Source organism: Astyanax mexicanus, chromosome 14 (assembly GCF_023375975.1).
Source record: "Astyanax mexicanus isolate ESR-SI-001 chromosome 14, AstMex3_surface, whole genome shotgun sequence".
In the NCBI taxonomy this organism is placed as follows: domain Eukaryota; kingdom Metazoa; phylum Chordata; class Actinopteri; order Characiformes; family Acestrorhamphidae; genus Astyanax; species Astyanax mexicanus.
Genome location: NC_064421.1, coordinates 283,089 through 310,252, shown reverse-complemented (window position 1 = coordinate 310,252; position 27,164 = coordinate 283,089). Strand labels below are relative to the sequence as shown.

The 27,164-nt window shown below is 37.8% G+C and overlaps 2 protein-coding genes across 3 annotated transcripts in view; both read right to left on the bottom strand.

The window, feature by feature from the left end:
* Positions 1–11,943, bottom strand: part of cnsta (consortin, connexin sorting protein a) — a 32,025-nt gene extending 20,082 nt beyond the window's left edge. The window contains exons 1-7 of the mRNA XM_049463481.1: positions 11,806–11,943; positions 5,841–6,116; positions 4,801–4,924; positions 2,964–3,103; positions 2,105–2,135; positions 1,601–1,687; positions 745–853 (exon numbers count right to left, since the gene is read on the bottom strand). Coding sequence (XP_049319438.1) covers positions 745–853; positions 1,601–1,687; positions 2,105–2,135; positions 2,964–3,103; positions 4,801–4,924; positions 5,841–6,080 — 731 coding nt within the window. The 5' untranslated portion in view covers positions 6,081–6,116; positions 11,806–11,943. The remainder of the gene's footprint in view (positions 1–744; positions 854–1,600; positions 1,688–2,104; positions 2,136–2,963; positions 3,104–4,800; positions 4,925–5,840; positions 6,117–11,805) is intronic.
* A 1,338-nt stretch (positions 11,944–13,281) lies between these two features.
* Positions 13,282–23,833, bottom strand: tfb2m (transcription factor B2, mitochondrial). Of its 2 annotated transcripts, none has more exons than XM_049463484.1 (10): positions 23,679–23,833; positions 22,448–22,538; positions 20,799–21,233; positions 19,864–19,955; positions 18,983–19,136; positions 18,020–18,168; positions 17,524–17,613; positions 16,956–17,018; positions 16,250–16,401; positions 13,282–14,846 (listed from the first exon to the last, which is right to left on the bottom strand). In XM_049463484.1, the coding sequence occupies exons 3-10, from the start codon at positions 21,208–21,210 to the stop codon at positions 14,651–14,653; spliced, it is 1,308 nt and encodes a 435-aa protein (XP_049319441.1). In that variant the 5' UTR covers positions 21,211–21,233; positions 22,448–22,538; positions 23,679–23,833; the 3' UTR covers positions 13,282–14,650. The 2 variants fall into 2 exon arrangements, with proteins under 2 accessions (XP_049319441.1, XP_049319440.1); XM_049463483.1 differs by having other exon boundaries at positions 23,689–23,833.
* Between the last annotated feature and the right edge of the window lie 3,331 nt (positions 23,834–27,164).

Here is a 27,164-nt window from a genome sequence, read left to right as displayed (position 1 = left end):
ATACCATCAAATATTGTGATATTAATTTAGAGCCATATCGCCCACCCCTAGCATACATATTACATCACTGTTACATATTAAACACACATGAAAGCATAGAGTATATTACTAATATGAGTACACCTCTCAAATATATCTTCATAGGACAACATAGGCCACGCCTCTTTTCACATCTAAACCCTATAGAGCACCTGTGGGGCATCCTTAGACAGAAGGTGAAGCAGTGCAGCGCCTCTAACCTCCACCCGCTCAATTATATGATAAAACATTTACAGAAATGTGAGGGATGTGTATCTACATATAATAATCAGTGTGTGTGTGTGTATTGTCTGTGTGTGTGTGTGTGTGTATTGTCTGTGTGTGTGTAGTGTGTGTGTATTGTGTATGTGTGTGTTGTGTGTGTGTGTGTGTGTATTGTGTGTGTGTTTTGTGTGTGTGAGGTGTGTGTGTGTGTGTGTATTGTCTGTGTGTGTGTGTGTGTGTATTGTCTGTGTGTGTGTGTGTGTGTATTGTCTGTGTGTGTGTAGTGTGTGTGTATTGTGTATGTGTGTGTTGTGTGTGTGTGTGTGTGTATTGTGTGTGTGTTTTGTGTGTGTGAGGTGTGTGTGTGTGTGTGTATTGTCTGTGTGTGTGTGTGTGTGTATTGTCTGTGTGTGTGTAGTGTGTGTGTATTGTGTATGTGTGTGTGTGTGTGTATTGTGTGTGTGTTTTGTGTGTGTGAGGTGTGTGTGTGTGTGTACTCACTGTCTGTGTGTCCTGCAGATGTGTCTCAGTCTCTCCAGGTGTTCTGCATCCAGGTCACTGCTGCACACACTAGAGCTCTGATACTGACCAATCAGACGCCATCTGCTCTCTGAGAGAGAGAGAGAGAGAGAGAGAGAGAGAGAGAGAGAGAGAGAGAGAGAGAGAGAGAGAGAGAGAGAGAGAGAGAGAGAGAGAGAGAGAGAGAGAGAGAGAGAGAGAGAATATTGTTATATAACAATAAGCTGTTTGAATGCGCTCTCATTCATTTTTTTATTTGTATTTTATTTCTCTACATAGTAAATGAATAGTGAAGTGATCTATCAGATTATGAAGGAACACATAATGAATCATGTAGTAACTTAAAAACAGTGTTAAACAAACCAAAATACTCTGTTAGACTAATAACTCTGATAAACTTATCCTGTACAACAGAGGAAACTCTCACTCTTCTATCCTTTCCTGGGGCGGTCCTGATGAGTGCCAGTTCCATCACTTTACTTAGTTGAGTAGTTGTTGCTTCTCATAACCTGGATTCGAACATTACTGAAATATTCACTATTCACTGTATACCTGTAACTCTACCTCTTCACTACTTTACTTTAACTGATGCTCTCAAACACTTTATTAAGAGACAAGAAATTCAAGTAATTAACTCTTGATGAGTTCAGCACAGCTGTTAACTGAAAGCCTGAATTCCAGGAGACTCTACCTCATAAAACTGACTGAGAAAATCCAGCAGAGATGTTCAAAACTCATCATCTAAACAAGAGGAGCTACTTTTTGAAGAACCTAAAATATAAAACAAAGATTTTAACAGGTGATGTATGGTGTATAGTGGGGTGGAAGGTGTAATTACCCCAGTGCTCCTGCAGGGTGGCGATGTTGGACAGCACTCTCTCGTGGTAGAGTTTCTCCAGCTGGAGGAAGCAGATCGCCCGCTGGTCTGTAGAGTTCGTTAAGGAACAGATTGTTTACCTGCTGCATTAATTATATTAATTAGCCTATAGCTCCAGTAATAAAACGAATAATTAACCCTCAGACTGCAGGATTATACTGTACAGAGGCGGAGCCAGATTCACCTCCTAGTCTTAGCTCAGTGTCTCAGACTGCCTTCCTTGAGTTTTCCTTTTGAGACTAAACATGACTGTATGGTGAATGTTATATTTAAAAAGCATATTCCATGTCTAATTAAAATCTATTTATTTTAAACCATTTTAGTGGTCTAAATTCAGTTATCCAATACATATTTAATACAAACACACATTTAATAAATCATATATATTTTTTAGGGTCGTTGAAGCAATATAATTTTTTTTTTAATCTTTTTTTCTCGTCAGAATCTGAACTCAGAGCAGGATACAGTCTCCCTCCAGAACCAGAGCCTCAGCGATCTGCAGAAACAACAAAATCACTCAGTTTAACACCAAAACACCAACATCACACCTCCTCCACCAACGAGCCAAATCATTAGGACCTCCCCCTGACGGAGGAGACAGAGTGGGGGGGGGCGTGGTCTCAGAGCTACAGGTGTAACTCTGAGGCTGCATGCAGAGGAACAGCAGTGTATTAGAGAGGTGGTCATAATGTTATGGGGTGTAATGTGTGTATATATATGCATGTATGACAATGGGGGAGGAGCATGAATATGCAAATTAAAGTTTAATACAGAGAAGATAGAAGAAAAAGAAAGAGAAAAAAAAGAGAACTCACCCAGCAGCAGCAAAACCTCCCTCCCTTTACTCTCTATCTCTCTCTCTCTACTCGTTTGCTTTCTCCTTTTCTTTTCTCTCTCTGCTCTCTCTCTTTTTCCTGTATTCTCTCTCTCTCTCTGTAATGTTCTCTTTCTGCTTAATCCACTCACCTCTCTGTGTGTGTGAGTATAGTGTGTGTGTGTGTGAGTATAGTGTGTGTGTGTGTGTATAGTGTGTGTGTGTGTGAGTATAGTGTGTGTGTGTGTGAGTATAGTGTGTGTGTGTGTGAGTATAGTGTGTGTGTGTGTGTATAGTGTGTGTGTGTGTGTGTGTGTGTGTATAGTGTGTGTGTGTGTGTATAGTGTGTGTGTGTGTGTGTGTGTGTGTAGTGTGTGTGTGTGTGTATAGTGTGTGTGTGTGTGTGTGTGAGTATAGTGTGTGTGTGTGTGTGTGTGTGTGTATAGTGTGTGTGTGTGTGTATAGTGTGTGTGTGTGTGTGTGTGTGTGTAGTGTGTGTGTGAGAGAGACCTGGTGTAGTGTTAGCGGTAGCATAGCGTCGTCTCCTCTCTCCTGTAACACACACAGACACGCCCCCAGCGACTGACCCAGTCCCGGTGACACGGCCACGCCCACCGGCACACACTCCGGACTCAGGAGACCTTCAGACGCTGCAACACACACACACACACACACACTATATGATCTACTGTACGACAGTAATATATACACACAAGTACTTCCTGCACCAAGTAAAACACTAATATTAGAATAAATATGAATAATATTAATATAAATGTAGTGTATTTTATCTGTGTGTTTTTGTTAAATTATATCCAGATCCTCTGATCATACAGTTATAATACATACATTATTATTTATAAACACAGATAAATAGAGATACATTATTGATCCATACGGGAACATATAGATCTGATCAGCTGATCTGATGGTGAATCAGATGCCGGGTTTGGAGTGCAGGAGATCAGTGGAGGCGAGGTTTCTGATTGGCTGGTGTGTGTAGTGAGGTGTGTGTGTATAGTGTGTGTGTGTACCTGTAGGACTGGGTGATTGGGAGAACTGGATGTGAGTGTGTAGTGTGTGTGTATAGTGTGTGTGTGTGTATGTAGTGTGTGTGTGTAGTGTGTGTGTATAGTGTGTGTGTATAGTGTGTGTGTGTGTATGTAGTGTGTGTGTGTAGTGTGTGTGTATAGTGTGTATAGTGTGTGTGTGTAGTGTGTGTGTATAGTGTGTGTGTGTGTATGTAGTGTGTGTGTGTAGTGTGTGTGTGTAGTGTGTGTATAGTGTGTGATGGTACCTGTAGGACTGGGTGACTGGGAGAACTGGATGTGAGTGTGTATAGTGTGTGTGTGTGTGTGTGTAGTGTGTGTATGTAGTGTGTGTGTGTGTGTGTGTAGTGTGTGTATGTAGTGTGTGTGTGTGTGTGTGTAGTGTGTGTATGTAGTGTGTGTGTGTGTGTGTGTAGTGTGTGTATGTAGTGTGTGTGTGTGTGTGTATGTAGTGTGTGTGTATAGTGTGTGTGTGTACCTGTAGGACTGGGTGATTGGGAGAACTGGATGTGAGTGTGTATAGTGTGTGTGTGTGTGTGTGTGTATAGTGTGTGTGTGTGTGTATAGTGTGTGTGTGTGTAGTGTGTGTGTGTGTAGTGTGTGTGTATGTAGTGTGTGTGTGTATAGTGTGTGTGTAGTGTGTGTGTGTATAGTGTGTGTGTAGTGTGTGTGTATAGTGTGTGTGTGTATAGTGTGTGTGTATAGTGTGTGTGTGTGTGTGTGTAGTGTGTGTATGTAGTGTGTGTGTGTGTGTGTGTAGTGTGTGTATGTAGTGTGTGTGTGTGTGTGTATGTAGTGTGTGTGTATAGTGTGTGTGTGTACCTGTAGGACTGGGTGATTGGGAGAACTGGATGTGAGTGTGTATAGTGTGTGTGTGTGTGTGTGTGTATAGTGTGTGTGTGTGTGTATAGTGTGTGTGTGTGTAGTGTGTGTGTGTGTAGTGTGTGTGTATGTAGTGTGTGTGTGTATAGTGTGTGTGTAGTGTGTGTGTGTATAGTGTGTGTGTAGTGTGTGTGTATAGTGTGTGTGTGTGTAGTGTGTGTGTGTAGTGTGTGTGTAGTGTGTGTGTAGTGTGTGTGTGTAGTGTGTGTGTATGTAGTGTGTGTGTGTATAGTGTGTGTGTAGTGTGTGTGTGTATAGTGTGTGTGTAGTGTGTGTGTGTATAGTGTGTGTGTAGTGTGTGTGTATAGTGTGTGTGTGTGTAGTGTGTGTGTATGTAGTGTGTGTGTGTATAGTGTGTGTGTAGTGTGTGTGTGTATAGTGTGTGTGTAGTGTGTGTGTATAGTGTGTGATGGTACCTGTAGGACTGGGTGATTGGGAGAACTGGATGTGTGAATCTGGTTCTGGAGAGAAAGCTCCGCTGTTGCTGTCTATCTCCTCTTCATCCTCCTCTTCCTCCACTTTAGATCCTTCCTCATACGCCTGAACCACAGATCAATACTGATTATCATCTAATCAATCACCAATCAATACATATATTTACTGTTTTATCTAAACAGTGCTGCTCAATTCTGAACATTTACCCCTCCACTGCACTAGATGGCACTGTCTGTCTGTTAATCTATAAAAAGGAGGTTTAGCACAATAAGCTAGTTTCTGTTCTCAAATTAACTCATTTAAGCTATTTTTAACTTTAGTTTTTTATTAGCAGAGTAAGCTACAGTTAGCTACTTTTTGATATGCCTAAGTCTTTTTTTATGCTATTTTTTATATAGCTGGCATTGAAACAGCAGATAGATTAGCATTAGCATTAGCATTTTTATTCAGTAGCATTAGCTAGTATTATCTGTTCTAATTTATTAGTTTTGTGTGACAATAAATAAAAATTAATTATTGTATGTAACATTATAAATAATTATAACTTTTTATCATTATAAATTGAAAATAATTATAAATGAAAATAAATTACATAAGTTAGAAAGATTATGTTAGTTTTAAAGAAAACTTCTTTAATGTTAAAGTAAAAGCCTATTTTTTAAATATTTTATTTATGATTGCATGCTTTTGATCAATTATTTTGGATTTTTTTTTTCAAAATCATTCACATACTTTAGGGGACACCATTTACTTATTAATTATATTTTTAAAAATAAGCAAATTTTTACCGTGTAAAAAATATATTACAATTTTATTAGTAAGAACTATATATAAACATATATATATATATATATATATATATATATATATATATATATATAATTAAAAACTCAATTCACTAATTTAACAACAAATACAAATATAAATACTGGTTACAGATAAACTAAACTTTCTGAAACAGTAATAGAAATTATCTAATAAAAGTCATGATAATTTTTTTATTAGTATTGATCAGTCGTACCTCATCTTCCTCCTCGTCCTCCTCCTCCTTCTCCTCCTCCTCCCCCGTGTGGTGGTTGTGGGAGGAGTCGAGGTGGATGACTCCGCCTCCCCTTGGGCCCTGCTCCACCTCCTCCCCCTCCTCCAGCAGGTGGGTGTGGTTCTGGTCGGGGCTTCGGGCGGAGCCCTCGCTCTGAAGCTCCGCCTCCCCGGCCCCGCTGCGCCTCAGTGGGGCGTCGCTCTGACACTGTCCCTCATCCATCAGGACCGGACCGGACCACCACACACACACACACACCTACAGGAAAACACACACAGATCTGGTTACCCACACAACCACCACAAACACCATATAAACCACCACAAGAAAAAAAAAAATTAAAACTACTTAGGCTCCTCCCATTCTATACACACACACCCAATCAGCTGAGACACCGATCAGCTGAGCTGTGACATATCCCACACAGTGCAGTTAACTTCACCCTGAAAAAATAACCTTTAATAAACTTTATTATAAACTTTATTAAAGGTCACCTTCCGCGAAAATGCGATTTTTCTTGTTTTTTTGTGGAATACAGTAGGTCTCTCCGAGTTGAATGTGTACACCTGCACATTAAACTGTTTTGCAGCCCCCATTGTCTGCAGGAGCTAAGCAAAGAAATCCCCCCTCCCCCCCTCCGAAAAACGGGTGAATTTTGAATGATCTTTCTGCCTACGTAGGCAGAAACTCACAGACCAGCCCACCTTGGCTCGAGAAACTCCCAGAGGCGGAGCTGAAGCGATGCAACATCACCGCTCATCAGTTAGGAGGTGGGAGGCAGTGAGCGGCAGAGCGGCGGAGGGGCGTCGCAGTGCTCCTAGCCAATCAGAGGAGAGATATTTGCATGCTGTTTGCATGTATGAATATTCATGAGCAAAGCTGGAATCCGGTCATTTTGGACACACCCCTAAAACAGTCCATTAAAAAAGAGCTATACAGAGACACCTGAGCACTTTTTTTTTACAAAAACGCCTCACGTCATTCATTCATACTAGAGACCACAACTAGACATTTTAAAATGAAAGAAAAAACGACGGAAGGTGACCTTTAAATAAACAGGATTTACAAGAAATAATCCCAGTAACGATCTGCACCTGAATTTATCAACTAATTCAACTGATTTTATAAATAAATGAATTCATTTTTTTTTTATATGCAGTTATCAAAATATTAGAAGTAAAAATATTAAGCATTAAATACAAAAGTAAATTCTGTTCATTACTTACGTTATGCTTTACTTATATATACACTATCGTGTAGTGCTGGGCGATATGGGTAAAATCATATATCATGATATGGAATTTTTATATCACGATAACGATGTATTTCATGATATACAATATACGTCAAATAACGTAAAGCAGAGTCACGTCACAAAACCACATTTTGTGAAGATTACTTTATTACTTTATATGCAAAGTGACCACGCCCATACATTTCATCGTAGCCTACTTTATATATTTACATGAATAACTGATGAAGTTACTGTAGAAACGATAGGGATGATAGAAGGTAAGTAGCACTATAGACACTTTTCTATCATCCCCACGATATTTATCATCAGATCACACAGCACTACTATCTTGCAATTAAAGCTTTATTTCTATATTTCAAAATCATTATGATTATTTTTCACAAGCCGGATTTTTTGCTTACGAGCAAAAGTATTGGAGCGGGTTTTGTCAGGTGAGTTTTGTTGCACAGGTGTGTCCTGGTTTACTAAGTAACAGATGTTGAACAAACCACAGCAGTTACTGACAGAAACACTGTGAGTTCTGTATAGAAAGAACTAGTGCTGTGTGATATGATGATAAACATCGTGAGGATGATATTGTGAAAAGTGTGAGTAACGTTCTACTTACCTTCTATCCTCTCTATCGTTTCTACGGTAATTTCATCAATTATTCATGTAAATATGTAAAGTAGGCTACGCTAAAATGTATTGGCGAGGTCACTTTGCATAAACTGGGTTTATTTAAGTGATGATAAAGTAATCTTCACCAAAAAAGCTTCATAATGTGGTTTTCTGCGACGTGACGCTGCTTTACGTTAGCCTATTTGACGGACACTTTAAAAAATGTTAATTGAATTTATTTTGATAACTCAATTTATGTGTTATAATGTGTATAATTTTGAACAAATTAGCTGCTGCATCTACCGCATCTCTTTTCATTTGGTATATTCACATATATATTGCTGCACTAAAATGTAGTAATTCTCATTTGTGAAAGTTGGGTTTAATGCTTTTTTACTTTGAAATAAAGTTGGAAAAATGTGTGCAATGATATTATTTTGTCATATTTTTCGAAGAATAACTGAAAACATACTCAAATGTGGAATATCATGATATATATCTTTATCGTGATATAAAAAATTCCAAATCGTGACATATGATTTTTCCCATATCGCCCAGCACTAACAGACATCATGCAGTTACTGCAAGAAAATGATATGTATCTAAATAAAAAGTTTTATTTACTTTAATCTGTTTTAAGTTTATCTGTTTTAATACTTTTTGCTCATTAGATAATCAGGTGGGTTTGGGTTCAGACAGAAGGTGCTTCTTCTGGACTGTGTATCAGATTCAGATGTAAAAACCTGGAGATAAAAGCTGAAAAAAGTTTTTTTTTAAATTTAATATTAAACCCAAATGTTTTCAGTTTACAGTAGAAATAAAGGGATCGGCCGCACTGTTCTAATACTTTTACAGGGGAGTGAAAAACAGAGAGAGGGAGTAAACCCAGAAAACCAGCAGAACCAGATCAGCTTGAAAACACACACACACACACACACACACACACACACACACTTAATTTAATATAATGCTATATATTTAGGCTTGTCACAGTAAGTATTTTTTGGTTCTTACATCCAAATATCGTCCCAGTATTTTATGATAAACAATATTATTGTATAATATAATGTAATATAATGTATAATAATATAATATAATGATAACAGATCAGCATCACAAATCAATTATTCTCCTTTAAAGACAACATTTTAATGGATCATAGTTTACGGAAAATACAGACAGACTGAGCTATAATGTTAGCAAATTTTACAAAATCTTTAAAAAAAAAACAGTACTCAGTTCTGATACATCAGCTCACAGACGCTGTTTTGTGCTGATCCACATCACCCTAGGAGTGATGAGGGGAAAGAGAGAGTGCCATCAATGTACTGTACCCACCCAGAGAGAGCAAGGACAACTGTACTCTCCCGGGGCTCCTGCAGCTGATGGCAAGCTGCATGACCGGGATTTGAACCAACTTCTGAACTATAAGGCATATTCTCAAAACTCACACAGATTTTGCATGATATTTGCATAATGTGTAAAACCTACTTTTAGGAAGCTCGCTAAAGCTACAGGGCTGTGCCTACACGGTTAACTGCTACTGGCGGCTATATTTATTATTATTATTAGTAGTAGTAGTAGTAGTATTATTATTATTATCTCCGTTTTTTTATATTGTTTTGTAGTAAATGCTGTAGATTACAGTATTGATTACAGTGTGAAAGTGCAGTAAAGGACTGACTGTGAGCGGATTAATAATCATTTACAGCAGGAATAAAAACAGAAAGGGGAAGTGAGAGACGGATCACACGGTTCCTCATATCGGACCCAGATTACAGAACTCTATAGAGCCCTGCTGTTTCTCACACTGCACTGATTTACACTCTTTACTGATCATTAAAGCTTCAGAATCATGAAGATAATACAATAAAATATTGATATAGCCCTGTTTCTGATAATACTATACTTACTATACCAGGGTTTTTGCACCATTTTAAAAGTCAGATTTAATGCTTTTTAAAACATTGATAAATATAATTTAAGACCCCAAAATGTAGTCATAATTTCTTTGGGAGAAAATATATATTTTTTGTTCCATTATGATGCAGAACAGAGACAACATAACATGTAATTTGAATGAGCTCTTTTGTAGCTTCATGTATATACGGAAAAAAGAGAAAATGATCAATTAAATTGTAGTGATGATGTTTATAACACTAATACTACCACTAACACCACTGCTACTTCAACTACTACTGATAGTAATAATAAAAATAATAATAATATAATAAGTATCATGTCCATTCATCATTAGCTGATTTGTCTACATCTTTAAAAGTGGTGCCTGATAACATAAAAACCCAAAAACAAAACTTTGTAAAGTGTACAGTTTTTTTTTGCACAAAGAGTCTCCAACTGAACCGTTCCAGAACCGCAGCTTTAAAATTCAGCCTAAAATGATTTATTTACTATAGTCTTAGTAAATACTTATTTAGACCTAAGTTAGCTAGCTCACCGCTAACGTTCATATGTTGGCATGTTAGCTAGTCCACCGCTAAAGTTAGCTAGCTCACCGCTAACCTTAGTTCTCTTCTCTGTAGTTTAGCTAACTTGCCGTTAAGGTCAATATGTTAGCTAGTTTTCTCACTGGCATTAAACACACCGCCTGAAAATTTAATACCTAAAGCAAATTTACAGTAAATTTTAGACAATTTAATCCTGAAATACCAGGATTTTAATTTAAGACATTTTAAGGACCCGCGGGAACCCTGTGTATATTACCGAATCTCTTCCATGTTCACAGGTGTTTAATAAAAGCAGCAGTTAGTCAGGTATTTAGGACTGCTTTTACAAACATCAGCTGTGTCTAGGGTCATTGTCATGCTGGAAGACCCAGCCACGCTCCATCTTCAATGCTCTTACCGAGGAAAGAAGCTTGTGTGCCAAAATTCTGTGATACATGATCCCATCTATCCTCTCCTTTTAAATAGTTAATATAGTCGTACACTATATTAACTATATCGCCAAAAATATTCGCTTACCATCCAGATCACTGAACTCACAAAATGTGCAATCGAGAAAGTGTTGCACGATTATATTGCTTATTTCTCTATTGACAAGCTTCTTTTTCAAATTCACCGGTCCACCTTAAATGCCACAGCTCTGTACTAACCAAAATATTTTTTATAAGACTACAGTACTCCAAAACAGTACAGCAACAGCAACAGTATTTAACAATAGTGTTATTAGTTTATTTACGATTTATTAGGACATAGCGGTTTTTAAAAATAAAAATTTTAGCATGCTACTTTAGCGCACTATTGTTTTGAAATGTTATATGTATTGATTCTTAATTGCACGGTATTGATTATTAATGAGTACTGTACTTTAGTAAAATGTGGTGTCAGAAGTGGTTCATTGCATTATGCCTTTAGATAACACTGTTCTGATCGTACAAAAAATAAAAACTTTTCTTTTATTCAGATTGTATAAATATGAAAAAAACTGTAAACAAGGCAGTTTTTTTCATATTTATTCAGATTGTATAAATATGAAAAAAACTGCCTTGTTTACAGTACAGTGTAATAAATATATGGTGATATATAATAAATACAATTATAAAAAAAAGCAATATAACATGTTATAAGCCTCATATAAAGCTGTAAAATATGAGTTATATGAGTTAATAATTCGGTTATATTGCTTATTTCTCTATTTACAAGCTTCTTTTTAGATCTCGCCGTTCCACCTTAAATGGTGCAGCAGTTGCATTCTGGTGCCCGAAGCGCCCGAACGCAACTGCTGCACCATTTAAGGTGGAACGGCGAGTTCGAAAAAGAAACAGCAGAAATCAGTTAAAATTCGGTTTGTTCTCTTCAAAATCGAATTAAACACGAAACGAATCAGTATAAATCCCACTACAACACAGATTCTCATTCATATAAACAGCATTTCCACCTTAAATCGCCCCCAATCTCAGTTAACGACCAGCATATCTGTTTATTATGGTATGAAACAGCGCAGCGCGCATGCGCACTCTCCTCCTCCACCACTGGCGCTGTTTCCATTATTGTGGCCGCTCTGTCTGTTTACAGGTATTGTTGTTGTTTGCGGGCTCGGACCGGCAGTAAACACAGGTGAGGTACTCACGCGCTGGAGAGCAGGTGCAGGTGCGCGCGGACAGGTCTGTACAGGTGTGTAAAGGTGTGTAAATGTCCCGCGCGATCCGGAGCTTCAGAGGCGCGCGGCTCTTCCTGACGAAACCATCCGGGTCCTTCACTCACCTACAGCCCCGCCCCCAGCTGGACACCCGGCGCAACTGCAGCCAATAGCAACCTGCACATTATATTTAATATACATAATAATAATTAATATTATTTTACCATTTAAACTCAATAAAAGAAACGTTTAATTTTAGTATATTGTAAAAAATAGTATATTTTATAGTATTTTATTATTAATAATGAAAATCATTATATTGCCATTTAAATTTTAATTTTTTGTAAAAATTGTTTCTTTATTTTAATAGTACATTTATTATTTTTAATAAAAGTTTTGCCATTTGGACTCAAAATAAAAAACGTTTAATTTCAGTATATTGTAAAAAAAAAAAAATATATATATATATATATATATATATATATATATATATATATATGTATGTATATATAGTATATAGAAGTTTAATTTAAGCATATTGTAAAAAATAGTATACTTATTTTATAGTATATTTATTATTATTGATAATCATACTACTACTTGTAAATTAATGTTATATTACAATAATAATATTTTTAAAAACAAAAAACACAACTGCAAAAATAATATTCAAACTTTAAATACTTAAATAAACATAGACCAGTAAACATAGAAAATTCAGATATCAGTTACGCATAAGAATCACAATCACAATAATTATAATAAAAACATTGCCCCTACTACTATAAATAATATTCATATTATTTTATTACAAAAAATATATATAAAATATGAAAATCAAATAAAATTAATATTTAAACTTATATTTAAAAATAATAAAATGGGGCAAAGTAAACAAACATGTAGATATTATTAATGTTAATATATAGTCTAGGTTATTATTAAATAAATTATAAGAATATAACATTATATTACTAATGTTTATTATTATATATATTTTATATTAACATTTCTTAAATTTAAGATTTATTAACAACAAATAACAGAAACAAACTGTTACAACTATTATTATATTAATAATATATTACACAAATAACTATTCAATATAAAATCTTTAAATATTCACTGAAAAAGAGTGATATAATGTTCACAGTGTTATTTATAGAGAAAAGGGTGGGGCTAAACTGCAGGGCGGGGCTGAGAGATCAGACACTTTCCTTTATTTTAAAATCTGATCTAAAACCTGCAGAACCGGATCATCTTACAGCTGATTAACATTATTATTATGGGATATATTGCTGTAAACAGACTGGATAAGTTAATATGTTGATTTTCTTCTTTTCTATTTGTGTATTATTTTGTTTTAAAATTGTAACATAATTAACATACAGTTTTAATCTTAAAAAACATAAATAAATAACAAACACAAATAAATTATGATGCAAAAAATGAAAATCACACACTATATACATTTTTATTATACATTTTATTATTTTATAAGGCATTTATATTCACTTATAAATTAATGAAAAAAGCAAATAAAGACACAAAAAACATGTTCATCTAAAATTCCTGACGTAACATGATGATAAAGACACTGCTGAAGTGGATTTCTACAGATATAATTAAATATAATATCAGCTGTGTGAGAAAACAGAGAACAGAACTGAGATTTTACTGAGGCAGCGAACAGTAACTAGTGTATTTCAGTAGATTTATGAATTAATAAATCTATTAAATATGAAGCATCATCTTCTTATTGTATACTCTGAGGATATGACACACACTCAGTATAAACACACACTAATCCGTTCACACTCGTCTCATCATTCTGAACTTCTGTTATAAACTCTTATCTCCGCTGTACAACGTCTGTAAAACCCTGTACAACCATTATCCTCAGCGCTGCAGCTGCTCTGTACTCTCTGTAAATTGTACCGGATGAACGGACCAATAGAAATGCTCTAAAAGAGCTTGAAATAAACTAGTGTTTTATATACAGCTCTGAAAAAAATAAGAGAGCACTTAAAAATGATGATTTCCTTTGATTTTACCAAATTGAGGTAAGATGGATGATCACAAACCATCAAACCACCAAACTGAACTGCTTGAATTTTTACACCAGGAGTAAAGCAGCATAAAGTTATCCAAAAGCAGTGTGTAAGACTGGTGGAGGAGAAGAACATGATGCCAAGATGCATGAAATTAAAACTGTGATTAAAAACCAACCAGGATTATTCCACCAAATATTGATTATTTCTGAACTCTTAAAACTTTATGAATATGAACTTGTTTTCTTTGCATTATTTGAGGTCTGAAAGCTCTGCATCTTTTTTGTTATTTCAGTCATTTCTCATTTTCTGTAAATAAATGCTCTAAATGAGAATATTTTTATTTGTAATTTGGGAGAAATGTTGTCTGTAGTTTATAGAATAAAACAACAATGTTCATTTTACTCAAACATAAACCTATAAATAGCAAAATCAGACAAACTGATTCAGAAACTGAAGAAGTGCTCTCTTCATTTTTTAAAGAGCTGTATATATATGTATTGATTTACATTCAAAATACAGGATATTTCTGCTTTCTTCTGTGAACAGCACTAGTTTAGAGATGCATATTTTGTATGTTTTATGGACAGTGTATAAAAACCCAAGCAAGCAGAACATTATGACCACCTCCGCTGTTTCAGCAGAGCACAGTGCAGATGTGGAAACCCAGAGGAGCTGAAGGTAAGCAGTCCATCACTTTCAGCATGTTTCAGAACCGCCAGCCCGGCTCCTCCCCCCGCTCCTCCCGCCGGCTCCTCCCCCTGGCTCCTCCCCCCGGGTCGGTTTTACTCCCTGGCGTATCCCTGTTTGCAGGTGTTCTCCAGGATCTCGGTGTAGAGCCAGCTCTGAGAGAACTGATCCGAGAGCTCCATCAGCTCAAACAGACGCCGGTACTGATCCGGAGACACGTCCCCCACCATCACCTCCTCACTCAGCCCCGCCCCCAACAGCAGCTCCGCCGCACAGCCCGGACTCCACGCACTGCAGCACAAACACCACCACAACCGTCAGAACATCACATCATAACATCACATCATCACAACATCAGAAAGATCAGCAGAGTTTATGATTCTCATACAGTGAGGAACAGCAGCAGGAGCTCCTCAGATAAAGTGCTGTTCTCATTTCTCTCCAGGCAGGACAGAGCAAGATCAGAGTCTGACTCCACAGAGCTGAGCTACGTCAGTCCAATGTGTTAGCCTGTTATGCTAACTGGCTAGCATGGTGCTGTTCTACACAGCGCTCTGCAGCGCCTCTAGTGGTATGGCTGTATGTTAAAATGCATACCGGTTCTAAATTCTCCTTCGGTATACTGTCGGGCACCAATTGCTATATAAAAAAATATATATATATTAATATTGTCTATAACCTGGTAAATATCATTGTGTAAAATAAGAACAATGTGAATGGTCAACATGAATCTTTGTCTTAAGCAGCAAAAAGTTGTAAAAATAAAAAAGAGAAATAGACCACTGAGGTCATGGGGTCATTTTGTAGTCGGCACCATGTTGTTTATGCCCATATTTGGGGTTCCGTGTCTAAGAGGTTCAGGCCAATGGGGAATTTAAATTGGCTTAATCTCAGGTATAATCTCAGTGATAATCTCTCCGGTATATTCTCTCCGTTATATAATCTCAGGTATATAATCTCAGGTATATAATCTCAGGTATATAATCTCAGGTATATAATCTCAGGTATATAATCTCTCAGGTATATAATCTCAGGTATATAATCTCAGGTATATAATCTCAGGTATATAATCTCTCAGGTATATAATCTCTCAGGTATATAATCTCTCAGGTATATAATCTCTCAGGTATATAATCTCTCAGGTATATAATCTCAGGTATATAGTCTCAGGTATATAGTCTCAGGTATATAGTCTCAGGTATATAATCTCTCAGGTATATAATCTCTCAGGTATATAATCTCAGGTATATAATCTCAGGTATATAATCTCAGGTATATAATCTCAGGTGTATAGTCTCAGGTGTATAATCTCAGGTGTATAATCTCAGGTGTATAATCTCTCAGGTGTATAATCTCTCAGGTATATAATCTCTCAGGTATATAATCTCTCAGGTATATAATCTCTCAGGTATATAATCTCTCAGGTATATAATCTCTCAGGTATATAATCTCTCAGGTATATAGTCTCAGGTATATAGTCTCAGGTATATAGTCTCAGGTATATAATCTCAGGTATATAATCTCAGGTATATAATTTCAGGTATATAATCTCAGGTATATAATCTCAGGTATATAATCTCAGGTATATAATCTCAGGTATATAATCTCAGGTGTATAATCTCAGGTGTATAATCTCAGGTATATAATCTCAGGTATATAATCTCTCAGGTATATAGTCTCAGGTATAATCGTACTTGAGTTTGTCTGCGAGGGGCGCTGCTCTCCGGATAAGACACTGTTTCACCATCATCATCAGAGTGCTGCTGTTAAACTGAGTAATCCCCGAACTGAAGAGATCCGCACGCGGCGTCACCCGTACCAAACACATGTGATCATTCGGAACCGTCTACAACACACACACAGACACACACACACAGACACACACACACAGAGAGAAACACACAAAAAAATTACATTTTATATACATATTTATTTTTTATTGTTTTGCAAAATGTATTATGGGTGTAGGTGCGGGTGTAGGTGTGGGTGAGGGTGTAGGTGAGGGTGCGGGTGTAGGTGAGGGTGCGGGTGTAGGTGAGGGTGCGGGTGTAGGTGAGGGTGAGGGTGTAGGTGAGGGTGAGGGTGAGGGTGTAGGTGAGGGTGTGGGTGTAGGTGCGGGTGTAGGTGAGGGTGTAGGTGAGGGTGTAGGTGAGGGTGTAGGTGAGGGTGACGGTGAGGGTGCAGGTGAGGGTGCAGGTGAGGGTGCAGGTGAGGGTGTGGGTGTAGGTGAGGGTGTGGTTGTGGGTGTAGGTGAGGGTGTAGGTGAGGGTGTAGGTGAGGGTGCAGGTGTAGGTGAGGTTATAGGTGTGGTTGTGGGTGTAGGTGAGGGTGTAGGTGAGGGTGTAGGTGAGGGTGCAGGTGTAGGTGAGGTTATAGGTGTGGTTGTGGGTGTAGACTCACGGTGCTTTTAGACACATTTCCGTTTTTGCTCTTAGACGTGGTGAGGAAAGAGGACCACGGCACCTGAGAGGAGAGAGAGATTATTATTTACTCTGAGACCCTGAACATACCTAAATATACATCAATATATATAAATATATATAAAGATATCTAAATATACATCAATATATATATAAATATATATAAATATACCTCAATATATATAAATATATATAAATATACCTAAATATACATCAATATATATAAAGATATCTAAATATACCAAAATAAACCTAAATATATATAAATATACTCAAACATACCTGAACATATATAAATATACTCAAACATACCTGAACATATTTAAACATACCTCAATATACATAAATATATCTAAATATACTCAAATATACCTCAATATATATATAAATATTCTTGAATATACCTAAATATACCTCAATATATATACATATATCTAAATATACTCAAATATATCTAAATATATCTAAATATACATGAATATACCTGATTATATAGCTGAATATATATATGAATATATATATGTGTCTCAGGTGTGCAGGTGACTCACCTGGTGCAGCAGCTGGACCTCACAGGACATCTGGAACAGAACACTGAGAGCCCGATAATCCCTGTACTTCCCCTCCCTCGCCGTTATCCTCTACAACACACACACACACACACACATTTATCTGTCTGTCTGTTTACTTGTCTATCTGTATATCTGTCTAATAGTTAGTCGGTCTACATGTCTGTCTGCCTACCGATCTCTCTTTTTGCCTGTGTGTCTGTGTACTTCATCCATTGCCTGTCTGTCTACTTCTCTGTCTATCTACCTACCTGTCCCTCTTCATATCCACATGTCTATCTACTTGCCTTTTTATGTACCTGTCTGTATCTACAAATCAATCTGGATAATTATAAATGCCTGTTTTTTTGGTGCAGGTTTGGGGGGCAGGGTTAGGTGTGGAGGTGGGGTTAGGCATGGGGCGGGGTTATGAGTGGGGGCGGGGCTATGTGTGGAGGCGGGGTTAGGTGTTGGGGCGGGGTTAGGGGCGGAGACTCACACTGTAATTCTTCTCGCTGATGAACATGATGAGCTCGACTCGTCCGTAGCGGAAGATGGACTGACGCTCAAACAGAGCATAAACCAACTTCCACAACATGTTCCTCTCATTCCTCTGAGAGAACATCCCCACAACCTTCACCGGAACATCTACACACACACACACACACACACACACATTACATCATTTATAATAATTTCATTTCATTATTTAGGATTTTAAAAACTGCTAGTTTCTCTCTATATTTAAAGGAGAACTCTGGTGTAAAATGTTCTTTTATTGTAGTAAAACATGATAAAAGTTCTTATCTTTGATGAATAGCTCACCTCCGTTCTCCCACAGCGTTCAGAGATCCAGAAATTTTAACAGTTTATCCAACAAACACCCTTCAGACTGGGAGATACGGGGCATAATTTACCCTGATAAATCACTTCAGCTCCGAGCACTGCCATCACTGTACTGATAATAACATAGATATGTATATACATAGACTCCACATAGCCCACCTACTGGCACATGCTGCTACGCTATGCAGAGTCTATTTATATGTATATGTCTATATATATTATTATCAGTACAGTGATGGTGGCGCTCGGAGCTGAAGCTAGTAGTATTATGGGATGTAAACAGTGGTGTTTAATAAGCTTCTTCTGCACTTTTTAAGTTATTAATGCCTGGTTTTAAATGTCAGGGCTCTCCGGATTCTAGTAAGGAGGTGTGGAGCTACTTTGAGCTGGATAACGGTGTAAAAAGTGATTTATCAGGGTAAATTATGCTCCATATCTCCCAGTCTGAAGGGTGTTTTGGAGAAACTGTAATTTCTGGATCTCTGAACGCTGTGGGAGAACGGAGGTGTGCTATTCACCAGAGTTCTCCTCCTTTAACTAAATTAAACAGCCTGTGTTGAGCAGTGGGGCTGTGATATCAGTAATTTAACACAGTGATCAGATCAGTGGTTCTGACCTGAGGTCCAGGGCACCGCGGTGATGCCGAGTTGGCTGAAGAGCTTGTTGGAGTACATGGCTGGGAGCTTCATGCTGCCCTGACCAATCGGATCCAGCTTAAAGAAATCACAGTGCAGAACCTCCAGCTGACCGTCCAGATCTCCCTCCAGAACCTGCAGCATAAACACAGACATACAGAGACCAATCAGCACTCAGGAAACTGTTCCTCTCATCAATCTGATCAATAATCAATACCGGGGTTTATACCCCTCTATAGACCACGCCTACATCAGACACAGAGCCAATCAGCACTCAGAACACTGTTCCTCTCATCAACCTGATCAATAATCAATACCAGAGTTTATACCCCTCTATAGAACACGCCCACATCAGATACAGAGCCAATCAGAACTAAGAACATCTCAATCTTTACTGAACAGGAGGTGGAACTGAATTTACTGCCGTTCATTTTTTATCACACATCAGTGAGCATGATTGTGATGGTGGTTGCTAGGGTGTTGATGGCGGTTGCTAGGGTGTTGATGGCGCTTCCTAGGGTGTTGATGGCGCTTGCTAGAGTGTCGTTGGCGGTTGCTGGAGTGTTGATGCTGGTTGCTAGAGTGTTGATGGCGCTTCCTAGGGTGTTGATTGTGGTTGCTAGAGTGTTGATTGTGGTTGCTAGGGTATTGATTGTGGTTGCTAGAGTGTTGATGTCAGTTGATAAGGTGTTAATAATGGTTGCTAGAGTAATGATGGTGGTTGCTATAAGGTTTCTACACAGTGTTTCAGTGTTCTCAGTGTTGTTGCAGGAAGCTGCAGTGTTATTGGACACTGAGTAGTTGGTGGTTGGTGTGAACTTGCTAGGTGGTTGCTGTGCTGTACCCAGTGGTCCACTCTTACCTGCAGGTCCGGTAGGAAGGATTTATCGCACTCTAGCGCCACCACCCTCTGAGCCCCGCAGTTCAGTAACATTCGGGTCAACACTCCAGGACCTGCGGAAAAAAAACAATCAGAACCAGACTCACTATAGACTCACTATAGACCACAGAGTCACTATAGACTCACTATAGACCACAGACTCACTATAGACTCACTATAGACCACAGAGTCACTATAGACTCACTATAGACCACAGACTCACTATAGACTCACTATAGACCACAGACTCACTACAGACCTACGATAGACCACAGACTCACTATAGACCACAGACTCACTATAGATTCACTATAGACCACAGACTCACTATAGACCTACGATAGACCACAGACTCACTATAGATTCACTATAGACCTACTATAGACCACAGACTCACTATAGATTCACTATAGACCTACTATAGACCACAGACTCACTGTAGACTCACTATATACCTACTATAGACCAATGACTCACCACAGACTCACTATAGACCTACTATAGACCACATACTCACTATAGACTCACTGTAGACCAATGACTCACCACAGACTCACTATAGACCAATGACTCACCACAGACTTACTATAGACCACAGACTCACCAGACTCACTATAGATTCAATATAGACCAATGACTCACTATAGACTCACTATAGACCTACTGTAGACCAATGACTCACCACAAACTCACTATAGACCAATGACTCACCACAGACTTACTATAGACCACAGACTCACCAGACTCACTATAGATTCAATATAGACCAATGACTCACTATAGACTCACTATAGACTCACTATAGACTCACTATAGACTCACTATAGACTCAGCGGTCCCTAACGGACAGACTGAATGTGTGTTCAGAGGTGGATTGTAATGATGTGATTTGATTGGTCAGGGCGGTGGAGTCGTACCTGGGTTCACCTCGAAGATGACGGCGTTGGTGTCCTCCAGGTCATGTGACAGGTGGTCGGTGACGAGTCGTGCGAGGTTGGGGTCGATGATGAATCTCCTCAGGCGTTTACAGGTGAGCGCTCTGCGCGTGTTCTCCTCCTCACTGCCCAGGTCCAGCAGCTCACACCTGCTGAGGGGGCGGCGCTGGCCCTGCAGCGCCACGGCAACCGCCGAGAGGTTCCTCTGAGCTCCGCCTACCGGGGAGCACGCCTTGGCTCCTCCCCCCGAGACTCGCCACTGAGCCGAGGGAAACGAGTCCGAGGAGTAAACCCGAGAGGAAGAGGAGAAAACCCGGACCGGAGCAGAGCGACCCGGCACTCGCGCACCGCACACGGCCAGCGACAGCAGCCGCCACCCGCCACTCACCGCCATACTGAGGGGCGGAGCTACGGCTCCTGCAGAGGGACAAGAGAAAACCTGTCAATCAACTGCATCAGCCTTCCTGCTGAGTTCAGACTGTGTGTTAATTCTGATTAACTATATAATTTTTTACTTTATTTAATTTAATCTACCAGTTAAAAGTTTTAGAACACCCCAATATAGTTTAGTAGTGCAGCAACTGCTTTATTATTTAATCTTTATCGTATTAATGACTTTATTACTGCAGTTCTTCTCCTCCTGTCAGATTAACTCTAATTCTTCTCTTCTCTGCTGAAACTGAGACTCAGTTCTTAATCATGTTAATCTGAGCTAAAGGCTAAAGCTGCTGATTCCATGTGGGTCAGCCAGACGTCTTCCTGTAGCAGTTTTTTTTCTCCAGTTTCTAAGAGTCTTTATTTGAAGGTGTAGAAACAGAACTCACCGCTCTCTGACTTCATCTGTAATTTCTCTAAAGAAAAGAAAGAACTTCTACTTTATGACTTCCGAACTATTATTAATCCGTAAATCAATAAAATTTACATTTCAATTGGAAATCAAGGTTTCAGAGTCTGGAGGAAGAGTGGAGAGGATGGTGAAGAATGGTGAAGTTTTTCTACTACACTTTTTAAATTAAATTACTGAAATAAATGAACTTCTAAATGATTTGTTTAGCTGTAATGAAATAAAATACTTTAGCAAATAAAAATGGCTTAAAATAAAGAGTTAGAAATGAGGAATATCGGGTATTTTAAACAGAATTAATCCAAAAGAGCCAATTATTAAGATTTTCTTATTATTTTATATTTTATATTATTTATATTATAATTATTAACAAAGTTCGTAAATGACAAATACTGATCATCCTGAGATCATCACTACAGGACACATAACCATTTAAACACTTTATTAAAGGTTTTACATTTCATTTAACTAGTTCTGACCTGATTTCTATTACAAAATGTTAATTTAAGTTATACTTTATTTGTGTTACATCAGGATTTTAACCTTAAATAAGAACAAACCCAATTTAGCTACTTATTGAATTTATCTCATTTAAATTTAACATTAATAATGTTTATTTTTCACTGCAAAAAATGCAAAACTAAAAATGATATTCCAATACTAATAATCACTTTTACTGCAGTTATCTGTTCTGTTGTGTTTTTGTACCTCTGATCTACATTTACAACTTTATATATCTTCTATATCAGTAATTATAACACAGGTAAATATAAGAGATTAAATTTACCATAAAGAGTCTGATCTGCTACAGCGTCCTGCAATAAAACAGCTCCTCCTCTTATTACTGTTCCCTCAGCCAATCACCTGCTGATCTCCACCTAACACACACACACACACACAGTCAAAATCAGTACAAAAAACAAAGAATCTACCAAAATACTAAAGAACACAATATTTAGTACTGCATGTACACTGCAAAAATAAACAACTATACAGTAAAGAACAGCCTTAAAGTTTTTATTAACAGAATTATTAAGCATATTTAATTAAATATTTAACTAAATATTTAATTTAATATAGTTAGCATTGCTAGTTAGCCGCTAGCTATCTCCATTAACACCAGCAGTCTGTTAACCTAGCGCCTACAGTGCATCCCAAATTTAGGAACATTAACATTTTAATAGAGCGTTACAGTCATTATGGCTTTTAGAAAAATGTGTTTTGGGGAGGTGTGGGGGGGTTAGAGCACTATACCACTAAGCTTTAGTCCTAAATATCAAAATAATAGTTATTATTATATATTTAATAACAATAAAATATATTTTTTAAATTATTATTATATTTATTTCAGTACGTTAGTACAGTAATTTTATTTTCTGTTAAACTAGCAAGCTAATCATTATTTAAAAAACACTGGAGTCACAGTAAAATTGCACTTTACCTTTCAGGATTTACCTGGACTTTGTTCTACAAACGTTTTTTATTTAACATGGTTTTTCATGCTTTAAACATGGTGATTTGTCAACATTAAACACAGTAAAGACACCTGACTCTTAACAACCAGCTGACCCTTCCTTCCACAAGCAGAGAGGAGTCTTTCTACAGGGCTGTTTAATGAATGAGAAGCTACTCCCTGCATCAGTTAGGATTCAATAATAACTGCTTACAGATTAAACATATTAATCACTCATGCAGCAATTATTAATATGATCCAATATGGAGGAGCTTACCGTTTAGCTTAATTAAATCCAGGTGTGAGATTTCATTAGACAGGTAGTGTAAACAGAACTGAACTGAGTTGCAGGAGTTTAACCGGATCTGAGGTTCTGATCTAAAGTAACAGTCTGGAATCGGATCAGATCGGAGGTTCTAGAAGGTTCTGTATTTAAATTAAACCGGTTTATTTTCAAACTGTACCGGATAATTCCTGCAGAATCACGTGTGACCGGTTATCAAATCACTCTAACAGTAACCATACACGCGCTCAGCACGCGCGCGCACACCTGCACACAGCTCACCTGCACTCACCTGTGCTGAAGAACACCGCTCCGCAGGTGAGGACAGTGATGATGAAGATGATGATAGTGAAGATGATAGTGAGGAGGACACTGACGGACTCCGCGTGCCGTTGCTGTGACCCTGGCTCCCGGCGCGAACCAATTACGTCACGCTCGCGCGACGCAGCAGCTGACTAGTGCGCATGCGTGAGGGCGACCCACGCTGCGCAGTGTTTGCGCATACATATGCGTGCCGTATTTAATATGTATTATTAAAAATATATAATTAAAGCTTGGAACAGACTCTCTCTCACACACACAAACACACTATATATATATACACACGCGCACACACACAGGACTTCGCCCTCAGTATCAGTAGTGCACTAGGTAGGGGATAAACATCCCGAGTGAATTCGGACACGCCCTCTACTTCCGCTCTGCTTTGTAAACACACACGTGACACGTTTCCTTATATTTTAAAATCGGTTTATTTTATAATTTAAAAAATTCCTACTATTCTTTAAATATCTTTTAATTTTAATTTGATAACCACTGATCCTTATTTTCGTTTTTACTTTAATATTTTATGAACAAAAATGTTTTTATATTAATGTATTACTTATTTTAATGTACACACACTGGTCAAAAATGACCTATTATTCCAAATGAGACATAAATAAGATAAAATACTGTAATAAGATTTTAAGTATTTGCTTTAGCGGTGAGTGGCGGTTTTACAATGTGTGTCATTTTATTACACACACACATATAGTTAGAAAAATCTACTGCGGTTAGCTACCTACTTGTAGTTAAATTAAACTATTTAGCTAAATGCATAAGTGGCTATTTAGAAAAGTAGTTTGCAGTTTCTAATAGATTTGTGTTACACAATAATAAAAATAATAAGACTTAAATTTAGTTTAAATCAGTTGTGTGAAACTGACGCCAGTAAAGCCATAATTCCTGGTATTTGATTATTTAGGAGTCAATCAATCAACCTTTATTTTTTACTCTGTAATACACTGATTTATACATCTATCTATCTTATTCTCTGTATTTTCCTCCCTCTGATTTAGAATCTCAGTATTTTAGGAGCTCAGTAGAGTCGGTAGATGGCGCTGTGAGCCTGTGTTAGAGAAGCTCTGTTCATCTAAATTTCCCTTTTTCTCTCTCTCTGTCTGTCTCTTTTTCTTCAATTCTATTCAGTTCAGTGGAATTTCATTAGCATAATTGTAAGTTACAGTGTTGCCAAATCGTAAAAAACAATTAACAACAACATACATAACATTTGTAACTAATGTGTGTGTCCTTCTCCAGAGTGATTTGTATTTTTTATATTTGTGTTATTTTTTCTTTAAATCAGTTTATAAACATTTCTCATGTTTCTCTGATTTGTTTGTACACTGAAGGAGAAAGTGCGTCTCAGTGTGGAGCTCACCTGTCGTACCTGTCGTACCTGTCGTACCTTTTCCTCTCCTGTGACCATCGGTGTGAAGCTACCAGATCTGCACACCTCCAGAACCCAGAATCGTGCAGAGAACATCATCTCTGATCCGTCACACCTGAACATCACCTGTTCCAGCGTCTTCCTTCAGGGCAGAGTTTCAGCTTTAAACTGAGGTTTAAGAATAGCTTCTTCCCACGGGTCATCACACTCCTGAACCATTAAACACTAAAACACATTTCGGAATACAGTCTGTTACACCCAGAACACCGTCCATATCCAAGACATCCTGTCTCACTCTGTTCACCGTGATCTTCTGTGTCCTTCTATTTATTTATATAGAGAAATTACTCTGCACTATATCCTTTGCCACTTTAAAATAAGGCTCCTTTATGAAGGGTTTATTAAAGGTTATTAAATATTAATAAGCAGTTACAACACATACATAGAAAAGACATCAGTGGTCTGCCATGTACCAAATAGAGATTTCACATTCATTTATACTCTTAAACCTCAGATCTTACTGGAAGCTTATCTTATTTTGCCTTATCAATCAATCAGTCAGTCAGCATTAACATTTTTCTTAGTAACTTTATTCAGTTAGCTATAATAGCATATTAAATGACTAAACTGACTTTCTATATTATTTTTTTTAGATATGTTTAAAAAAAGGTATTTTCACTGTTGTTCTATTCAAGTGCTTATTAATGTTTGTTTTTACAGTATTTACAACTTAATTTATAACCATAAACAAGCATAAATAGGTAGATGTGTGTACCTGTCACTGTGTAATGTTGTTAGTTATGGTGCACTGTAAACTACTGTAACTAAACACTAATTCCTTGTATGTTTGAAAATATCTGGCCAATAAAGACTGATTCTGATTCTGATTCTGATTCTGTACAGTGAGCAACAAGATCACATAAGACAGAACCAGTATATTATATTATATCAGTGTGATTAAATACGATAAACAGTTCTAAAACAATCTAAAACAGATTTTCTTATTTCTAGTAGTATAATATATTACAGTATACGTAGATCCAGATTATCAGCCCATTAAAACACTGCAGTATTAAACTGTTAGCAGCGCTGATAGTCAGACAAGTATTTAATATAAACATCTCTCTATATTCTGTTACTGTTCTGTTGATTTTACTGAAGGTTCATATTTTGCCGGCAGCAGGAATGACGAACCTGTCTGTCAGTAAGTGGTGGGAGGAGCCACCTGATCTGAGAACAGTGTGGATTTACTGTACAGTGTTTCTAAAGGTACTTTTCTTCAGGTTCATCCGGGGATTTAGCGCTGGTTCCTGTAATGAGCTGCAGGAGATCAGTGGTGTCGGTAGATGGCGCTGTTAGCCTGTGTTAGAGAGAAGCTGTGAAAAGCAAAGCTCTCTCTCTCTACCTCTCTCTCTCTTTCTCTTTCCCTATACCTCTCTCTCTCTTTCTCTGTCTCTACCTCTCTCTCTCTTTCTCTGTCTCTACCTCTCTCTCTACCTCTCTCTTTATTCCTTTCTAACCCTCTCTCCATCTCTCTCACTCTCTCTCTCTACCTTTCTCTTTCTTTATTCCTCTCTAACTCTCTCTGCATCTCTCTCTCTCTTTCTTTATTCCTCTCTAGCTCTCTCTCCATCTCTCTCTCTCTTTCTTTATCTCTCTCTCACTCTCTCTTTCTCTATACCTCTCTCTCTCTTTCTCTGTTTCTACCTCTCTCTTTCTTTATTCCTCTCTAACTCTCTCTTTCTCTGTCTCTACCTCTCTCTCTCTTTCTCTGTCTCTCACTCTCTCTCCATCTCTCTCTCTCTCTCTTTCTCTGATATTTGTTATATATAGCTGATATTAATTATTATATGTATTATTATAAATATCTGTTATTGCTATAGTAACTGTCTGTCTGTGAGTAGCAGGCCACGCCCCCGCGGCTCTGACTCATGTATGGGCTCGCTATTGGCTGCAGGGTTGAGGGGGCGTGGCTCGGGGCAGATGTGGAGCGCTGGCTGTAGAGGAGAGTAGCAGGTTCCGGAGGAGCTGAGAGAGGAGCAGCAGCGGACCGGCGG